The 20,563-nt window shown below is 33.4% G+C and overlaps 2 protein-coding genes across 2 annotated transcripts; one reads left to right on the plus strand and one right to left on the minus strand.

The window, feature by feature from the left end:
- Positions 1–168: 168 nt before the first annotated feature.
- On the plus strand, positions 169–8,043 carry Als2 (Amyotrophic lateral sclerosis 2). Its single transcript, XM_076893515.1, has 14 exons — positions 169–763; positions 1,092–2,420; positions 2,533–3,099; positions 3,237–3,606; positions 3,808–4,009; positions 4,906–5,086; positions 5,180–5,346; positions 5,412–5,521; positions 5,602–5,813; positions 5,904–6,464; positions 6,562–6,738; positions 6,837–7,005; positions 7,072–7,254; positions 7,333–8,043. Exons 1-14 carry the CDS (start codon positions 423–425, stop codon positions 7,378–7,380), a joined length of 4,617 nt encoding a protein of 1,538 aa, XP_076749630.1. The 5' UTR covers positions 169–422; the 3' UTR covers positions 7,381–8,043.
- Positions 8,044–9,383: 1,340 nt separating this feature from the next.
- Mnd (L-type amino acid transporter minidiscs) lies at positions 9,384–19,352 on the minus strand. Its single transcript, XM_076893582.1, has 8 exons — positions 18,847–19,352; positions 15,344–15,562; positions 14,422–14,692; positions 13,536–13,659; positions 12,462–12,662; positions 11,279–11,428; positions 10,539–10,716; positions 9,384–10,364 (listed from the first exon to the last, which is right to left on the minus strand). The coding sequence occupies exons 1-8, from the start codon at positions 19,109–19,111 to the stop codon at positions 10,303–10,305; spliced, it is 1,470 nt and encodes a 489-aa protein (XP_076749697.1). The 5' UTR covers positions 19,112–19,352; the 3' UTR covers positions 9,384–10,302.
- Positions 19,353–20,563: the final 1,211 nt, after the last annotated feature.

Genomic DNA, 20,563 nt, shown 5'->3' on the forward strand with positions numbered 1-20,563 from the left:
TAACTTTGCAGTTTGCACGTAATTGATGGTACACGTGTTACATTCTACTGACACTCGATGTAATTTACCAACTGGCCGTGTCTCGAACGTTCCACTGGAAACCACACTTTACGGTACGATTCCATCCCTTCCCTCGCGACAGAATAAAGTGATCATATGACAGCTGATATGAGGTATCAGAAATCACAGAGTATCAGTTACTGCTGTGTGGCAGGACTCGAACCGATACTTTAGACTGTAATACATTAGTTTAATCATGCCAATATGTAAATTTCCTCCAGTACTCTTGCAGGATAGTTCAGTGAAAGAGATTCAGTCGCCGATTACATGACGAAAGCATCGTTCACTAAAAGTACCATCTCACAGAATACGATACACCTCTAGGTTATGCACATCGGTTTATCTGTCAAACATCCGACAAAATGGAGAAATATATGCATTTATGGAGGGGTGCCGATAAACTGTCCTATACATTTGGCGACAAACCGAATGGCATCATTTGTAGGCTGGTTACAATTAAGGATCACATTTTCGTAGCAACGACTACCAACAATTTATATTACGGGGAGGTGTCGTTCTCGGCGAACAGTCCGCCGACGATAGTTTTCAAAAGGGCACAGTACGATGTGATCGACATAGCATCCAATTCGGATTATTTATTTATCGTAGATAATAATGGACATGTTCTGAAAGTAAATCCTGAAACTATGACCGTGGTAGATAGAATAATCTTGAAGGAGGAAGTCAAATGTTGCAGTCACGGGTACGTTTTCTACAACTTTTATGTAGCTCGAATGTACGTCAAACGACAACATGCGAAATATTCGTATCCTACGGTTGAAATAAATACATCTTTATTTAGAATCAGTACGGAAGGTTCGTCTTATTCGATTACTTTTAATTTGTCATATGGAAAACTATATAGTTCTCAGTTGTCGAACCTATTATGCCCTCTACCCAACAACAGAATTACACCTGAATAATTTCAGGGAGTTGAATTAGACAATTAATTCTGAATGCTTGAATCGAAATATGTAGCACCCGAATTAAAATATTTATTTGAAAGCTAATAGCAATTTGCCCTGTTCCAGATATAAACAAGAGAATGAAATTGTCAAAGTAAAATCAGTTGCTGTTAGCGATCAAACAGCATTGTTTGTAACCGAAACTGGACAACTCTGGGCTAGTGGAAGTCAATCGCAAATTGATATCAATAGCGCAGAGCCTAAGAGAGTTAAATTTTTTGAAGGCAGAACCGTGTCCGCTGCTGCATGCGGTTCAAACTTTAATGTAGTCGCTGTTAGGAAATTGACAAAACCTCTAAAAGATGATACTGACAGTGAAAATGAATTGGAGGAGGAAGTATTTGTTAATTCGTGTCCTCAGTGTCTCAACACAATACTGTTAAGTCCTACAAGTGTAACTTCGTCGGATACTTGCCCTACCGGACTACACGGGCAACAATTCAGTGACGATCATTTAACCAATTCTATTAGTGCCCTCTCTCTTGTTAGTAAAGAAAATGATGCCACTTCGCTAGCAGAAGGTAGTAAAAAGGAACAAACTGCAGAGATAATGGAAAACGGAGAACTTCGTTCCAATAATACTGTGGATTCTGAAAAGGAAGAAAAGAAGAACGTTATTTTTATAAATACAGAAGCTGCTAGACAGTTCTTAACCAAACAGTTGTCTTGGGTTTCATCTTATGGAAGTGTTAAAGAGGATATACCTTTGGAAAATATTGAAAAACCAAGTAGATTAATAAAACAAAATGTGTCTAATGTAGCTAATTTGGTATATGAAGGAGTGAAAAATGTGGGGGGTAAAGTTGTAACATTATCCAGGCATATGAGTGGAAGTTCAGACATAAATGAATTCAAAGATGATAGTAGCGAACATTTAGAGAAGTTAGGTGAAGAATCTACTAAACCTAATACTACTAGCTTGGCACTAAGTTTACGGTACGAAGAATTCCCTTGGTCGTCGAGTACTGGTTCATCTGAGCATGAATTATCCCAACAAGGATTAAACGAGAGAATCAATACGTTAACTCGTACCGGTAGCAATATTCTCTCTACTGAACTATGGACTTGGGGTGATGTTCAATATGGACAGCTAGGGACAGGAGATATTATTAAACGTTCACGACCCATTTTAGTAGCAAAACTCAGTAATACCGGGTTAAGAAAAGTTTCGTGCGGTGCATTTCATGTACTAGCATTGACATTAGATGGAAGAGTCTTTGCCTGGGGGAGAAATAATCACAAGCAAGTGACATTAGAATCAAACGTATATCAAAGTGCACCCCGCTTATTCACTACAAAATTATCTCAAAATGAAAGAGCCAAAGATGTGGCAGCTGGTAGTTTTCACAGTCTAATTATGATGCATCATGGTTTATATTTTATTGGTCAGTCAAGGTAAGTAATTTGATTAAGAGAAAATATATAAATAAAAAAGTAAGTTACTTTGCTTCATTTAGCTCGATAGAATAATCCTATTTGTTTAAAAAAGTTATTAATATGGTTTCAGTAAAGCAGGTGAAATGTTCCAACTTGATATAGAAACAAGCAATGAACATAGTCCCCAGCAAATTTTTAGTTCCGGAGAATATAGTTGCTGTTCTGTAATAAACGAAGCTGAAGTAGATATTTCTGAGGATTTGGTAAGCGATCAAATCTTCTTGGAGGAGATACTGATTGTGTATCAAAATTTAATTAAGCCATTCCAAAAGAAAGGAGGTGCTATGCAAGAATCAAACGTTTACGAAACATTATGCCGATGTTATAATGAATTATTAAGTTTCAGTGTATTAAATATTATTAGTTTATGGGATTATTTTAATCATATTGGCGAGGCATATGAGGTAACATTTATCGCTAATGTCGAGGAATATATCACTGTTTACAAGTATTACTTGAATGCAGTGTGCGATATCATTTCGTTGAGTGGATTTACGTATATTGCAAAAATAATCGAAGTGCCACAAGTAATAACAAATCTATTTGTAGATAAATTGAAAAGTAGTGAAGTTAAAAAAGTTAACGATGAAATTATTATTACTATGGCATTGCAGTATCCACTACGTAAATTAAACAGGTAAATATACAGATGCGAACGGAGCACGGTATAAATTCAGATCTCGTCGATTCTTACTATTAAAATAACTCTGAAAATTCATTTAGAATAAATGCTATAATTACCCTGTATCATATCATTATACTATTTCTGTCCAGATATAAGAACATGGTTTTGAATTTGATAAAATGTAACGGTGCAAGAATGGGTGTAGAACGCCTTCAAGATGCTTTAATAAAATGGGAACAGTTGTGCGACGATCAAGAGAAAAGACAAAAGGAGGCTGAAACAACTAAACTATTTTGGGAAAGTTCTGGCAAACTCGGGGAACTGTTAAGGTCTCCTGACCGGAGACTTGTTAGAGAGTCACGAGCACATCCTTTGTCAATACTTAATTCCGGAAGGTTTTCAACGCATTGGTTTGTTTTATTAACTGATATATTCATTCATGTTACTGGTACTTTTCATACAGTACATCCACTCCAAACTCTATGGGTAGAAGTTTTGCCAGACTCTGAAACAGTACAAGTATGTTAAGTAGAATTAATTACGATAATCGAATACAGTAGATCTTCTTTTATATTACACAGTCTCGTAAATGCTGCAAACATTAAAGGATAACCTTGATATACCAAACTGATTGTTACTTTCGAACATTGAAAGAAGATTTATTGTAATATACAAAATGACCTATTATAAGTTTTTGTATTTTGTATATTTATGTTCCAGAATGCTATATCAGTGGTAGCCCCGGAAGATGCATTTGTTTTATATACTCCAACACCTTCAGAGCGGAATGAATGGCTCAATGCTTTACAAAATACGATAAAATGTAGTTTGCAAAGAGTTATTGGACGACTGCCTCCGGTAGTACGTTCTAGCTCGTACACTTTTACAAAGCACAGCATTTTCAAAGATGCAAAGTACACTGGTTCGTAAGTCATTAACAAAAATACTATATTAGGCCGTTGCACATAAAATGACAATATTTCTTCATGACGATCGAAATACCGCAACCCACTAAACTCAATTACGTCGTTTTATGTGGAATAAGCTATCGTATCTATAGTTATTGTTTACATCGTTTTACGTGGTATAACCTAACATACGAAACACATATATATCACAAAGTTTATATCATTTTTCCATATTTCGAAATTATAATGCAAATAATGGATATAAAATATTTTAATTCTTTCAATATTTATGTACATACAGGGATAGTTAGCACAAATGAGACTTACCTCACAAGATTCACACACACACTAATTACCACACAGTCGAGCATCGCAATAGTTGCTTTCTAACCCGTGGCGCCATCTCTTCGAAAAGTGCTCAAACTGCTCGCACATCGTTATCGACAGCGAAGTGATCTACTCTGCTAGTGGCGCCATCTCTTAGGAAAGTTCTGAAACTAGTTGTCGATTAGTTTCGACATTTGTCGAAGAGATGGCGCCACTATCAGAGTAGTTCACTTCGCTGTCGATAACGCTGAGCGACCAGTTTGAGCGCTTTTCGCAGAGATGGCGCCACGGGTAAAAAAATGAAATTTTTTTTAATATAAAAAAACTTTTAAATATTACTTATTACCTAAGAAAATAAACTTTGCTTTATGTTAAAATCGTATATATTCCTGGTATTTACAATAGAATAATGTTGATTAAAAATTATTGCAATTTTTATATCTTTTGAGATATTGTACTTCTTCGATAATTACATATGTTTAAATCTAGAAAGCAATTGGATTCAGAAGAATATATATAATAGGAAAATATTTTATGTATATACATATAAAAGAAAGAGAATATCTTTTATTTTATTACATAGGACGGTGGTCACATGGTAAGCCACACGGTTCTGGAAAATTGGAATGGTCTGATGGACGTAAATATGCTGGTCAATTTCACAGAGGTGTTATTCATGGCACTGGTAAAATGGAAATTCCATCGCAGGGTGTATACGAAGGACAATGGAAGGATGGTCAACAAAATGGATATGGGACAATGAAGTCTGTTTTGAAGTTTCGTTAAATTTTGCTATTAAATTATATAAATGCAATATATATGTACAATATTTAAAGGTGAAATATAAAATATTTTAGATATAATAATGGAGACTTTTATGAGGGATATTTCAAAGATGGATTACCACATGGTCATGGTGTTAAAAAAGAAGGTCATTTTATGGCATCCGTAGCATCCGTTTATATTGGAGAATGGGCTGCAGGTGTTAAACAGGGCTATGGAATTATGGATGATATTATGACAGGTATTTGTAACATGATTAGAACCAAAATATAAGACGACAAGATTGAAAATGCTATGCTATTCTAGGTGAAAAATACTTGGGATCGTGGAGCAATGGTATGAAACATGGTTGTGGTTTAATAGTAACTTTAGATGGTATTTATTACGAAGGTGTCTTTATGCAAGATGTTTTAACGGTAGATAACTAAAAGTCTTTTCTTTTCAATTTCGTGTAAATTTAACTGAAAAGACTGAAGCAAAATATTTCTTATTAAAGGGCTATGGAGTCATGGTATTTGAAGATGGTACTCATTATGAAGGTGAATTTAAATCAGCTGGCATTTTTTATGGCAAAGGTACGTTAACGTTTACAAGTGGTGAACGATTAGAAGGCAATATGAACGGTGCATGGAACGAAGGAGTGAAAGTTATTGCAACACTGCATATGAATAAAAGCAATGGAAATACGCAAGCCAATTCGAAACCAACGTAAGTGCTAACTTATACAAGAGTACTATTCTGTTATACTTTCAAACTAACATAGTAAATATTAATAAATATTGTTTTTCTATGACATAGTTCTTTCGGCAAATTGTGTGTATCAGCAGATCAAAAATGGAAAGCTATATTTCGGCAATGTTATCAGAAACTTGGTGTACCTGAACCAGGCTCGAAGGTTACAGGTATAGCGGATAAATTTACGGAAACGCAACGCGCTTGGCAAAATATTGCGAGCATAATAACTAAATCGCACCAGAAAGCTTTACAGCGAAAGAAACTTTCGATAACCAATACTTCTACCAACAAGGAAAATAGTAACGAAATAATCGACGACTTAGATAAAATTCTATGTTATGGAAAAGACAAACTTACTATTCAAAGCTATAGTGAAATTCATAAATATTTAGTGAAAGCATTTGAAAGTCCTCATCATCCATTAGGAGAACTTTTAACAGAGGTTGCTACTGTATATACAGCTACCTATGGCGGAGTAAGAGTTCATCCTTTATTACTCAGTCATGCTGTATCTGAACTTCATAGTATTACTTCTAGAATACACGAAGTAGTTACCTTGCTATTTCCAATATTACCACAAGGTGGAAAAGAATACGTGTTGGAAACAGAAAATGAGGGTGAAGGGTATGTTTTATATTTTTAAACAATTAACCAGGCAATATATATTCTCCATCGTATTAGTAATAATATCATGTTTTGTTACTTAAATTTTCCCCGTCAGTCAAGTTATAAGTGCTGCGGCAATACTTCATCCAATATTGCTACCTCGGGTGCATTCAGCGCTTTTTGTACTATATGCCTTACATAATAAAAAAGAAGATGATGCCTACTGGGAGAGATTAATGAAATGGAACAAACAACCTCATATAACACTCATGGCTTTCTTAGACATTGATCAGTAAGTATTATATTTAAGGCACAAAGTTTTTGAGCAATTATTTTGCATTCAGCTTAATACATATCTCGAATGACCACAACCTGATTATGATATTTCAGAAAATTTTGGAACAATGCAAATGTAATGAATTTAAATGAGAGCGGATTACCGTATCAAAACGAGCCATATTTTAGCGAGGCAATAGAAACCTTACAGCAATTAAAAACCACATTCTCTCCATTAGAAAAGTTACTCGTGGTTAGAAATACATTTGAACAAATGACACAAGTAAGTTAGATTTTTCTACTCTGAACATAATTATTTGCTTACGATGCCATACTCTTTTTATAATAGGCAGTTCAAAAACATTTGGGTACTGAATATTTATGGACAATGGATGAATTGTTCCCTGTTTTCTGTTTTGTTGTTGTCCGTGCGAGTGTATTGCAACTGGGTAGTGAAATACACTTTATAGAAGATTTCATGGAACCCTATTTACAAAATGGAGAACTTGGTATTATGTTCACTACCCTTAAGGTCAGATACATTTTTTTATTCGCAGGATATGTACTCGTTATAAGCGCTTTAAATTTAATCAGTATGCTTGTTTTCCAGGCTTGTTACTATCAGATATTGCAAGAAAAAATTAATGTTGGAGACTGAATGTAAAAAGAATGATTTCCATAAGCAAGTGCAACAAGTTCCAAAGAGAAATTGTTACTACACTACTGTTAATATAACAAACAAATAATATACTGTGCGAAAAGCCACATGGTGGTACCTCAAGATCTAATATTTATTTACAGTGATACAATTAGATGAAATGTTAGACATTGCAAAATGATATGTTTACGTATCATGACAGTTAAAAGTGAGAGATTAAACATATTTGTTACAACTAAAACAAATTAAAGCTATCATCTACATAAAAATAATATGTTAAATTATCAAGTCTTAATAACGTAAGTAGTGAAAATATATACATATCGCACTCTATAAAAATTATAATGTACAGTGTACATATATTGAATGTGTAAATCTGTCTTGTTATTTTGATGCTATTATTATTTCATACTACGAGAACAAATTCTGAGATTGAAAGTTTATTTGCTTATATCAATTATTTATTTGTATATTATATATTTTTTAGTGTTTAAAGGCATATAAGTTATTTCCGAAATCGTAGTACAAGTCTGATACGAGTAAGTCGTACAAAAGCAAGCCGGAAATATAGAATGAGATTTGCTCAAACGTAATTCCGTTTTCTGCACATTTAATTGTTTTGAAAACGGGAACTTTTACGGGGAAATCTTATCGTACATTTTCAACTTACTTGTACGAAGAATCTTCATTTTAAGCATACCACATCTTAATCAATACTTTATACATATCTATATTCTCATATATGACTTTTTAAGTCAACATCTTTTTCCTTTTTCGATTTCAACAAGCATTTATTTGTTATCATTATGCAATTATTTGAAGACGAATTTAAAAAATGTATACAAAATAAATGATTTATGACATTTGTACGTTAATATACAATACCATATAATTGTTTGACTAATCTAACTGCCATAGGTATTACTTATTAATACTATATGTAACAGTCATTATAAATTCTATTAAGTTAGATTATTGTATAGTACAATGAACTATGTGTATTTGAAAAATAGTAGTTAACAAACAATGACATGTAATATAGCTACTTTAGTACAATGTTGTGATATTGTACACAATATCATGAAATTAGATGTTGTAGTAATAATAATGATCAAAATTTTGTGTTATAAACTGAATGTACATTTAAAATATTTTATGCCTATTTTATGTTGTTTGTACCTATCTGTATCAAAGGAACGAGATTGTACGTGTATAAGTAGTTAATACACTTTATTCCATATTGAATACTGTGCGTACATATTTTATAATTTAATCTTAAGCTCCAAGCATAATAAGCCCTTGCATAACACAGTGTTAGTACAACACAGTGCGAGACACGGTTAGAGAAATGAGAAAAATGTCTGTATAAAATGAATTCGGAATTACAGTTTATGTAAAATTTTTAGGGAAGCTATTAATCATTAATATCAATAATTAGTTTACAAACATAATTATATATTTTTTTCACTCATTTAAGATGTTAAGATATGAACCCTGCTCAAATTAATAACGAACCGTTTAACAGTACTGTATTTCGTTAAAAAAGAATGTCTATATTTAATTTGTACATGTTACAAACACGACTCTAGTTGTTTTACAAAATTCTGTTATAGTTTTTATTATGCATGTACGACATGCAAGGCACGTCATCAGTCGCTTCTTTTGAACACATTTACCGTCATTAATTAATTGCTTGTAGGGTATAGAAGACATTTTGAAAATATTTCCAAAACTTGCTGTTCCCACAAAGGCATAACTTGGCGCGCAGAAAATTACATATTTCGGTTTTCATATCTTACAGATTACTTATATCCTAAATTAAATTATGACGCAAAATATTCGACACAGTAATACGCGATATAAAGTATCTTCCTTAAAAAATGTTTTTCTACTTTTTAAATGCATAATATGACCAGAGATGTCATACAACAGAGACATACATTCGTGAAAAAAAAAGAAAAAAAAAAACATTCTATAGTTCTGCGATAATCTGATATCTATGAAGTGTATTTTCTGAGCACAATAGGAGACCATATTTTCTAGTATTTTATAAATAATTTACAAGTAAAAACATCATCAGCAAAGAATAACGAGCAAAATGGATGTCTAGTAAAAGTTATTGACTACTGGTTTATCGACAATGCGAATAGCATGTTTATCTGCCGAACAGATAAATAATTTGTAATATTTCATTTTCTATGTATGTACAATTAAATATTTTTAACGTATGGAGTTTCATTACTTATATTACAATTATTATGCATGTACACTTGACGTGTACATTAGTTTAATCTTTCTAAGACGAAGTATGATTATAACTTAAATAGTTTTGTGTGCACCAATGAATGTTTTGTATAGTAGAAATTAATATTGACGAATGCATAAAGACGGCTTTCGCGTACGATTATGAAACGAACACCATCTGCAGTCTTATAATTTTAGACACACACATCATCTAGAATGTTATCAATGAAATCTTTAATGAACAAATTTGTGAGCCTAATGCTTTGCAATTATACTATATAATTATTATGAGTGTAAATCAATATCAAATATTATTGCATATAATTGATGAGTCTATTAGTTGATATAATTAATGTGATGTCAATGAAAATCACGGATTGTCGCGCACACGTGTATAAAAATACACTTTTTAAATATAGTTAAACGATTCGTTCATTTATATATTCTGCGAAGAGTAATGTGTAAATTTCATTGGAATGTTATGCCTAGTTGCGTTTGAAACCATATGATTATTTGTTGTTCATTAAACATTTCTCGTTTGCAACGAAACCATCGTTGTTAAAACTTATCACTAGAATTTATAAATGAACAAATCAACGTTGTTAACGTAGCACACATTCGTACTGTACACATTTGCATATAAAACTATACATTATGGTAAAGAAGAGCACTTGGTCATCAATCGCTTTTTTCCTCTTGCACGCACATGAATAATTTTGCACAAATCATGTTGAAATTATCTGAAAAAAGTTCGTTTTACTTCTTGCCATAGTAAGAATACTAAAAATAGCAACATTGAGAAAATAAATATAAGAAGCAATATATTTTAATCATCCAAGTAGAATGAATATATTTGATTTAATTTCAGTGGCTAAAAATAAACACAAAAGCCGCAACAAACAGCGAATACTTACGAGACGATCTCACAAGCCATTTAGGTTTCTTTTGCCAGTGAATAAATATCCAATACATGGGTATACCTGATAAGATGATTATCACTCCAATACCCACTTCCCATGGTGACACGTAACAAGGAAATGTCACCAAGAAAGCACAAATTACGAAAAATATAATTGGTAATAAAATCGAGACCTGAAATAAGATCGCAAAATATTAATTTGTTAATACTTTACTTTAGATAATATTTCTTACTGCTTTTTTACTTTGAAATAGAATAATTTTCAATTTTTATTCGCGAACTCTCAAAATATCACAGCATTAAAGATTTTCTTTGTGTTAAACATGAAAGTACGATTTTATCCACTATGAAGTAGATAAGAAACTTTTAATAGAACAACAGAAATGATTAAAAATTATTTTTATAGATGTTGATGATTCACTGTATTTTATAGCATTAACACTTTTGTTCCATTTTCCATGGATTCTTATCAAACACAAAGTGATGTTAAAATGGGAGGTATTCCGTAAGAGATAAGAATCGATAACGATGTCTCACTATGATACACACAAAAAACCTTATCCAAATGTGGCATTCATTTTATTATCGCAACCATCATTATTCAGAAGCTAATGTAAATGATTTGAAATATCTATTCAAGTGGAAATTGTTTCTTTATGAAGTGTTTTATGATTTCGTTCTTTTTTTATTATCAGGCAATATCATTTTCTTCTGCGGTATAAAAGATCTACATACCTTTATTGGCCTTTCGCGATCGGGACTTTTGTAGCGAAGCCAGAGGAGACCAGATACCGAGAGCGTGGTGAATAGTGCTTCAACGAAGCTGACATAATTGATTAGCACGTAGACATCCTCTATGATCAGAAGTGCCAGGGTGATAATGCACTAGAAACGGAAATTATAATTTAACGCTTGAACCACACAGTTTGCGAGCACAACAGAGAGAAAAAAAAATTAAACCTTTGTACTTTATCGATTATCATTTATCAAATCGAATTACGTTCACATATTCAATATACTCTAATAGCACCAGAATGAAGTTTCGATGATGGTAGAAAAATTTAGTTATATTAATGGTCCAAGTGAAACTCGAATATTTTAACCACGACGTCCCGGTCAATTTAATTAAAAATTTGAATAGGTACTGTGAATCATACATATTCTCACGAACGTGTGCACACACACATACACATATACATTTCATTCAAAGGACTGTCATAATCGATGCTCAAAGAGACCGTTAACAGAATGAAAGGTTCAATTTGTTGCTCTCAAATAACAGTCGTATTCCCTTATTATTTCATCTACTCCTTATGATAATTGTACAAAAATAAACAAAAGTGGAAGATATTTTACGAATAACATGTAGATTAACGATATCATTATGATTGTTATCAAAGCTCCGATTCATTAGTCTAAACGATGCCCTAATCTTCCTCCGATTACTTGAGCAAACAAATTATAATCAGTATTAGCTAACACTTGAAATATTAGAAAAAGAATTAACTTATTATAGTTCAGACAAATATTGCTCGTGATAATTGAACTGTAACTTCTGTTAACTTAATCCACATATGCCAATCAATAACAATCTTATCTTTTGTCGTGTGTATTACTAATACTGAAGCTAGGAGCGTGTACATAAACTTCTCAAGTTTAAACAGAGGAAATTTTCTTTTTCTTTTTTAATCCGATCTTTCATTCCCTCTTCTTTATTTCGACACTTTAAACAGTATAAACAGTTTAAGCTGCAAGTTTCTCTGGAAAAACTGATACTGTCCAACATAATTCAGACAGTTGTCACGTACAGTTGTTTCACCACGTTGAGTCAATGATACTTTTGTCAAGGAGAATGAAACAAAGAGTGGACAGCAATGAACGTACATAATAAATTATGGATATGAGATAAATAACTTACGAGGAAGATGAGCGATGGCATAGGCGTTAAATTTCGTACATTGATGAGAGCAATAGCGGTAGGCAGATGTCCATTACGAGCTCCTACGAAAAACAAACGGGCTGATGCGAAAATTGCTCCGTTCAATGCCCCGAAGGTTGAGCAGGCCACGAATAACGGCATTATCCAAGACATCACACCCAACAATTTATCACCGAAAGTCTGGAACACAATACAAATGTAAAAATCAAGAAATTATACTCAACCCGCAAACACCATCCTGAGTTACGTCAATCGAATTCGTTTGAAAACCTGCTGTCTTCTTGTCTCTACAGAATGTACCAAGAGATGAGACGAAGTGAAAGGAGCGATTGTAGAAGACAAAATAAAAGTGAAAATCAAGAATGGCAGAATGGTACTCGTTTTCGGAAGAAAATAATAACAAAAATAATAATAAAAGTGCATAAGATGTTCTAGTGTTTCGCAAGACACCCACTATATTCATCACTTAAAATTATTCAGTTATGTGTCTGCGTTAATATCTCGTAAAGCACTAGAATCCATCATTTAAATGATATATCTATTACGTCAATAAATTTTTGCTGACAAACACGTGTTAGGTGGGAGCATTCGGCAAATGTTTCAACGCAAATTAGCTTTTCTCAAACACATGTGCATGTGGTGCATATTTAAATTAAGAGCGATACAATTTTTGCATTTGATAAAGAGCGTTCAGTTTATAACGATACGGCCACAGTAGAAATGGATTTGTCGAAATCGAGTGCATAAGAGCACGAAGGTGGACAATCACTTAAGAACTTCGTTGCGTTCATCCTAGAAATGTGTGGGGGTCTACATTGCGGACAGAATGAAAAGATACTAAATCCTCTACGAAAGGATACAATAATCAATCAAATATCTGTTTTTATCATTATCATTCGCAACTGCTCTCTGTTCTTGAAAACAGCACATGTTATAGATAAGAATATTCTAAGAATCACATCAAATGTCGAATAACAGTGCTTTCGAAAAATCGATTTTTGTCAACCATTCAGAAAATAAATTAAGAAAAAAAAAAAGAAAATAAAGACTTACGACAGCAACAGCATTCGATGCAAGAATTTCATCTTGCGTTAACACCACGAAGTAAGCGATATTCGCTAACACATAAATCACAGTCACGAGCGGCAACGATATGCAAATTGCCTTTGGAAGATTCCTGTAAAAATGTTAATTAAGTGTTGTACGCGCATATATATGTTCATTACAATTATGAACATTTAGTTTAGCTATTGTTACACAAATACAGGATATTGCAATATGAGACAATTATATCGAAGGATTGACTCGCAAAAATACACAAAATTGGTACATGTTTTAAATATAAACCGCGTTTATATGTAAAGATCATTCACCGATGGGCCATCTTTACTCTGTTTCAAATATAACTCTTTGAGATCTACAAAAGTCTTTGTTCGCGATGATACTAAAGCATTGAATTCACTGATTCTTTCTATTTTATAAGTCTTTAGTATTCTTCAGTGTTTTGTTACACTGGAAACGATAGACAAAATGCATAGAAATTAATTATTAACTTATAATGGTCACAAAAAGTATTGGTACACTATTGTATATGGAATATAGAAATGTAAAATGCTGACAGAAAAATGTCCGTTTAGAAAATATGGCCAATACTGTTTGTAGTTACTACGTATATACAAAATTTTCTTTTTATCGAGAAAGAAATAAATATGTGTCAAGTGAATCGCAGAAACGAAAATTATGAAATGAAGATCACAGAGGAAAAATATCACGAACCTATTCTTTGTGGCTCTTTTACGCAACATAATTTTGTCACGAATGTATAAACATCCAGTTTACTGGTAGGATAGAAATCCGAAAATCAACAAGAATGGATTTATCATGTTTTTCACCTGTGGTCCCGATGTAAAAAATTATTATGCAAATAGTAATAAATTACTTGTAAGGATCTTTTAATTCTTCAGTGACGAAATTCAAATAATTCCATCCAGAATAAGAAAACAGGCCGGAATAAACGGCCAAAGCAACATAACCGGGTTCAGTATTGGTTCCATCCATGGGATGGTGGAAATTTTCAGTGTGACCCATGCAGAGCCACCACAGTCCAGCTACCATAATGATTATCAGGGCAAAGATCTTCGTTCCTGTGAAAATATCTTGCACCCTGGTCGCCCATTTCACATTATAACAATTGATGGCGGTCAATAAACCTGTAAACAATTTTATGAATTTGATGAATTTTATCAGTTGCCATCGCTTTCTCGATATCCGTCCAATTTAAACAAACAAATAAGCTAACATTGTTAGAATGATTTAAATCCTTACATATCTTAAATATCACAAATTTAGATCGTGTACCAAAACTTTTGTGACTAACTTACTTCCAGCAATTAGAAAGATATTCATATTAACGTACCGTTCTACTTTTAAACGGCAGCATAATACGCTGATAATACGTTAAGAATACTACTGATTATAAAAAGCAAACAATAGATAGAGTAGCTCAAACAACTCGATATATTTGTACATGTTATCTTGTAACTTGAATCTGAAGAAGTAACAAAGTTAATTGATCTGCTAAAGATTAAACGTATTAAAAATGCAATATGTAATACTTGTATCTTTGCTGTATAACGATTAATTTAAAAAAAAACAGATAATTGTGTAACACAACACTGTGTAAATTCAATTATTACAAGTCGATTTATTAATGTTGATCGAAGGAATTGTTGTATTTTGTTTAAAAAAATAAAAGTAACTGCGTATGTGCGTAGTATAGGCCACACGCAGTATCGTTTTTTACTTTGTCCGTGCGAACCAGCGAACCAATCGATTCGAGGAGTTGACGAAAATTTTCTTACATGTGATAACAGCAGCTAGCAGTCGAACCGCTGCGTATGGAGGCACACAACCGGGCCAAACTGGTTGCAGGATGTATTGTGCGAATGTTAGAGCTGTGATCGCATTCCCAGTTGGGACCAGGATGAACAATGCGACCCAGAGGTACAGGAACGCCGGTAGGGGTCCAAAAGCGTCGCTAATGTAAGCATAATCGCCTCCAGACTTTGGAATCATGGTACCTAAAAATTGATACGTACTTATTTAAAGACAAATAAAATGTTCATTCTGAATCATATATAATTCTAGCCGGAATAATTGAAGAAACAGGAGAATTAATTATTATACACATAGAAGATTAGCAATATAGAACGTAGGCCGACAGTAAACAGGTAGTTATTTCTCTTTTAAGTGGTACAAAAGCTTATGAATATAAAGGTCCTTACGTACACGTAAATAGAGCATGAATAGACCATATATTCACCGCTCTGGTTTCTTTTGTGGCTGAAAACCCTTTCACTACAGTTTAAATAACGGCTTCTGAAGGAGAATTTATTTAGCGAATGTAGAACGTAAATTTCTAAATTATTAATTTTTCATTATAAATACATTCATCTGTTTGATTAATTTATCATCTGAATTAAATGAAAAAAGACCCACGTGGGTTCCATATGTGTTGCTAATAGAACAGAGTTTCAAAATGTGTTAGAAATATGTACTAAACAGTATTATATCCGTAGGTTGCAATGTAATGTCAACAGCAATGAGCTGGGATTTTAACGAAGATGAAATGATTCAACGAAATCAACTGAATTACGTTACAATTAATCACGTTGGTAATTTAATGAAGTATCATTGACCTCCTTTTTTAGAGTTCAGGGATCATGTCATATTGGTCGCGTGCCATGCCACATTTCAATTAAGTTAAATTATTCCTCTCAAGATCAGCATCATGCGTTTGTAAGTATCAGCGGAAACGGAGATAAAATTTGTGTAATATTATTGAATTACTACGTAGAGAAATATTGATGGTTGAAAATTGCTTACTGTTCTCTTATTCTATTCTCTGTTATCGCGATAAAATAAATGCTATCAAGTAAATGCAAATATGATATTTAATCATGTTTTAGTAATGACAAATTACTTTATTATCACTTTCTTCTTCGATAGTAGAATTCATAGTATAGTAGTCGAAGAATATATGATATTAACTATAACTGATACTGAATCTAACTTTGTATACTATATAATGTACATTTACATATTATTGTACGACATAACATCATACTATGTGCATTTTCACTGACGATGAGAGCATTCAAATGTTTTTAGAATCCTCTTTCATAGTATCTATGAATGTAACACGATCAACTGTGCCAAATTACTTTTAAACGAGTCTACGGCTCTATATTTCTTTAAGCCACATACATATAATTGAACATAATCTGGCAGACTGAACGTTTTCAACGAATATTTCCACGCGTTGTCCGTGTGGGTCTCAAACAGTTTCCCTGTACTTTCCGAGGGACGGCGATAATACAAATACCATGGCATCAACATTCTGATTTCTACAAATACCGAGTCATCGAACTGACTCATCGCGAACTGAAATTATCGCATTGTTTTTCTTCTGAAAACTCGATCCTGTACTTTATTATTTCCGACTGTCCTCTTTTTCTTTATTTTTATGATTTTCAAAATATGTTCAGATCACTGAACGATGCGGCATTAGTGGAACGATTGATTCGGTACAGAAAACAATTAGAAGAAATTAAAATCGATTCATTAATCATAATCCGTAATTGGCTACCTCGATAATTAGAGCATTGAATGTGGACATGAAGGATACAGAAGTCTATGAAAAGCGTCTAGAGACTTGTTTTCGATCCAAAAATGACCATTTCGAACAATTTCACAGCATCTAAGTTACGCCTACACGTTATATAGAATATCCTGTATAAAGTATTAATTTTATGGAACACAATGTGCATTAAAGTTTGTAGAACGATGAACCAAAAGCATAATTAGAACGACCGTAATTGATAAAACGGTTGAAAACTGGTAACAATAGCTGCACGTGTTCTTCAATCATCACGCAACGATGTCTTCGAAGTTTCGCAAGCAAAGTTCAATAGATTACGCGTTGTCCGAGTCGTACTTATTTCCGGATAGATAAACAATGTTCAATTTAATTAGAAATTTAGTATTAACAGATTATTCTGGAGTTAATATGAAGAACTTAAATAAGGCTTCGTTTTCTAGAAAACAGAGACTGAAAATGGACCAAGTACACGTACATTTAATTCCTAAGTAATGACTCGCGATGGACCTTGATATACATTTCTCCTATGTAAAGATGAACGTAAAACTTCATCTTTAACGCTCAATAACAGAGTTCTACGATTGTCAAACTCGTATATATATATATATATACGTAGATAATTGCTTTCCCGTTCATACTATTCAATATGTTCAAACTAGCTTTATATCGATTTATCGATACGTATCGAAAACATCTAAGAGTCCTACATACATGCAGGTACATAACTATACTTGCGTCACTCTACACGCGGCACCTGAAACATATGGGCATATTGTATTTGTATTTTTATTAAACAATTTGTAAAACATTGAAAACAATCTTTTATCAAGAATTATTGATCATTATAAATTCGATAGACTGTTTAAGTTGTTAAAAGTAATTTAGGAATTGATAGCAACAAAAGATCTAGTTATAATTGTATTCTAAATATTGTAAGGATGTAAATATATTGTACTGTATGTAATTTTAGAACATTTAAGTAATTTATAGGCATATAACAACAATTGGCTTGAATTTAACTTTAACATACTGCAGTAAAATTAATAAAGCATAACTTTCTTAGACTACTTCCTTAACTCAAATATACTCAAAGAAAATATGATGCAAGAGTTGAAAGGTCTGTACACAGGCGCTTAGCATTGCGAGTACATGAATAATATAATCAGAACACGGTAACATTGATAACAAAAGGTATACTGTATCTTCCTCGCAAAATAATGATGAAAAAACAATCATCTTGAGAGACACGATAATAGTATGGAGCAAATGATAAATAACGATAAATTCATTACTAAACTTTTGCATGTAAAATGTTACGATATAATTTATAATCGATAAGTACATTACACATTACGAAATAGTAATGCCTTAGCAGAAACAGCGTACACTTTATGTCAACATTATAAATTCTATGCATAACCGATAGCTGACACTGGCCTTTATCATTGAACAGGAGGTGAAGTTCCGCTTTTCACTTTGCATTTAACTATCAATTATATTTTCCTTCTGCAAAAATTCTGCAGAAAGAAACATTATACATTTTATTCTTCCACGATATAACATTCGCTTATTGGCGGTGATTTACCGGCCACCCACCCACATAGATCATGATGCAAGCGTAACGCGACTGACTGCATGGAAATTCTAAATTAAATGTTCGCGTTATCTACCGTTCGAAACATGTGGTTGATATTTAACACTTACCCAGTTCCGCGTAGCATAATGCGCCGATCAGAGACAGAAGGCCAGAAAAGATCCAGACGATCAAAGCCAGGCCAACGCTACCGCTGTTCTTCAGCACACCCTTCGGTGAAACGAATATCCCGGCGCCAACAATAATTCCGACAATAATCGCCACACCGTCCAACAGGCCGAGTTCCTTTTTCAGTTTCACCGCTTCGTTGTCGTTGTCGGCGGTTTTCGCGGTCCTTACAACCAGCCTCTCGGCCGGTGCGACTTTATCCGGCATGTCGCGTGTCCCGTATTCCCCGCACTCGAACAAACTATTCTTCGTGAGATACTTTCTCGTTAACAGCCGAAAAAGTACTGAGCCGAGCAACCATACCGAGAGAGCTGCACGCGTCTAATACACGTGTAAAAATGGCAAAGAAGAGGGAAGAAACACACGCACACATACGAAAAACCGGCTCTGACCGCGTGGCGTCATTCACTCAACGGATACACGTGCGCGACTGCAGTGTTGCCTGCAATAGCGAGAGTGGTGCCGCCTGTCGACATTTTCCAATTCTACATTGATACGCGCAGCCGTGTCTATTATATCCATATATGCATACATACATCTCTGGTCGCAGTGCCTTTTGATTTAATACATATGATCAGCTGATATTTATTCTTATAAAAATACAGGAGCTCGCATGCTTTCTTACTTACTTTCGCTCGGTCTCTCTTTCTCTCTGTCACTCTCCCCCTCTCTTCCGCTCTCTCTCTCTCTCTCTCTCCCTTTCTGCCTTTCTAATTTTCCTGACTTTTTAGTTATATATTTAATTACCTTCGGGCCGAATAGAAACTAGAAAAAAGGCAAAATGGAAATTAAGCATATCGCATGTTTTACTACTTCAAAATAGTACATTGTAATATCTAATTAGGCTAATTTTGGTTACCGTTATTTCCCTTTTCAAATTCCTTTGTTCAACGACTGTTTTGACTTCGATTTCTTAGTAAATGACTACGAAACTGTGAAAATCAGTTGGAGAAATCTCCATTGTAATATGTAAATATTTGAATCGTAATGAAAATGAAAAACTGTAACTTTCTAAAACTTTCTATTGTAGTACATTACGCATAATTCAGCAATTATGCAATACTGTATACAATTTATAAATGATACTACAAATACATCTAAAAATGTTACGTACGAAATACCTTTATCGACATTTTCATAAAATTATCCTTTTTTTAAGAACAAAAAAGACAGCAATTTCGTTTGACGCAACCGCACGGTATGTTAATGCTACCCACACTGAATGTTAATGGATCGCGTTGAAATCCTTCGAATGAGATTGTAACATTAGCGTCGACTCTACCTGAAGATAGAACGTTTAGATAAATGTTAATACGTGAATATATAGAACTTATCAAATAATTATTAAAGGATACGGTTTTGAAGGAAAAATTAGTTAAATGGGTCGCTGTATCCATGATATTATACAAATTGAAAGTAACTTATTTTATAATTTTGAGAAAGTTGTATTATTTTATTTTTTATCAAATATGATGTCTGTCACTGTCCAAAACAGCATACAAACAGAAAAATTTGTTGCTTTTGTCGCTACAATGCTTCTTTCTTGATTCGCAAATTCTTCCTCCCTCGCAAAACATCTTCTCAATACCGCGTCCAAGCGGCGACTGAAGTTACGCATGGAATACCCAATCCTTTTATATACCCTCTATCACCTACGTA

Source organism: Xylocopa sonorina, chromosome 4 (assembly GCF_050948175.1).
Source record: "Xylocopa sonorina isolate GNS202 chromosome 4, iyXylSono1_principal, whole genome shotgun sequence".
In the NCBI taxonomy this organism is placed as follows: domain Eukaryota; kingdom Metazoa; phylum Arthropoda; class Insecta; order Hymenoptera; family Apidae; genus Xylocopa; species Xylocopa sonorina.

What these genes read in the sequence shown, in the direction of transcription:
- Als2 (XM_076893515.1), top strand. Translation starts at nt 423, where the DNA reads ATGGAGAAATATATGCATTTATGGAGGGGTGCCGATAAACTGTCCTAT. An exon ending in CCACTACGTAAATTAAACAG is followed by an intron (nt 3,100 to 3,236) that starts GTAAATATACAG and finishes ATTTCTGTCCAG; the next exon opens with ATATAAGAACATGGTTTTGA. An exon ending in AATGGATATGGGACAATGAA is followed by an intron (nt 5,087 to 5,179) that starts GTCTGTTTTGAA and finishes AAAATATTTTAG; the next exon opens with ATATAATAATGGAGACTTTT.
- Mnd (XM_076893582.1), bottom strand. Translation starts at nt 19,111, where the DNA reads ATGCCGGATAAAGTCGCACCGGCCGAGAGGCTGGTTGTAAGGACCGCG. An exon ending in GCTAGCTGCTGTTATCACAT is followed by an intron (nt 14,693 to 15,343) that starts GTAAGAAAATTT and finishes AATTGTTTACAG; the next exon opens with GTTTATTGACCGCCATCAAT. An exon ending in ATGGCTTGTGAGATCGTCTC is followed by an intron (nt 10,365 to 10,538) that starts GTAAGTATTCGC and finishes AACTTTTTTCAG; the next exon opens with ATAATTTCAACATGATTTGT.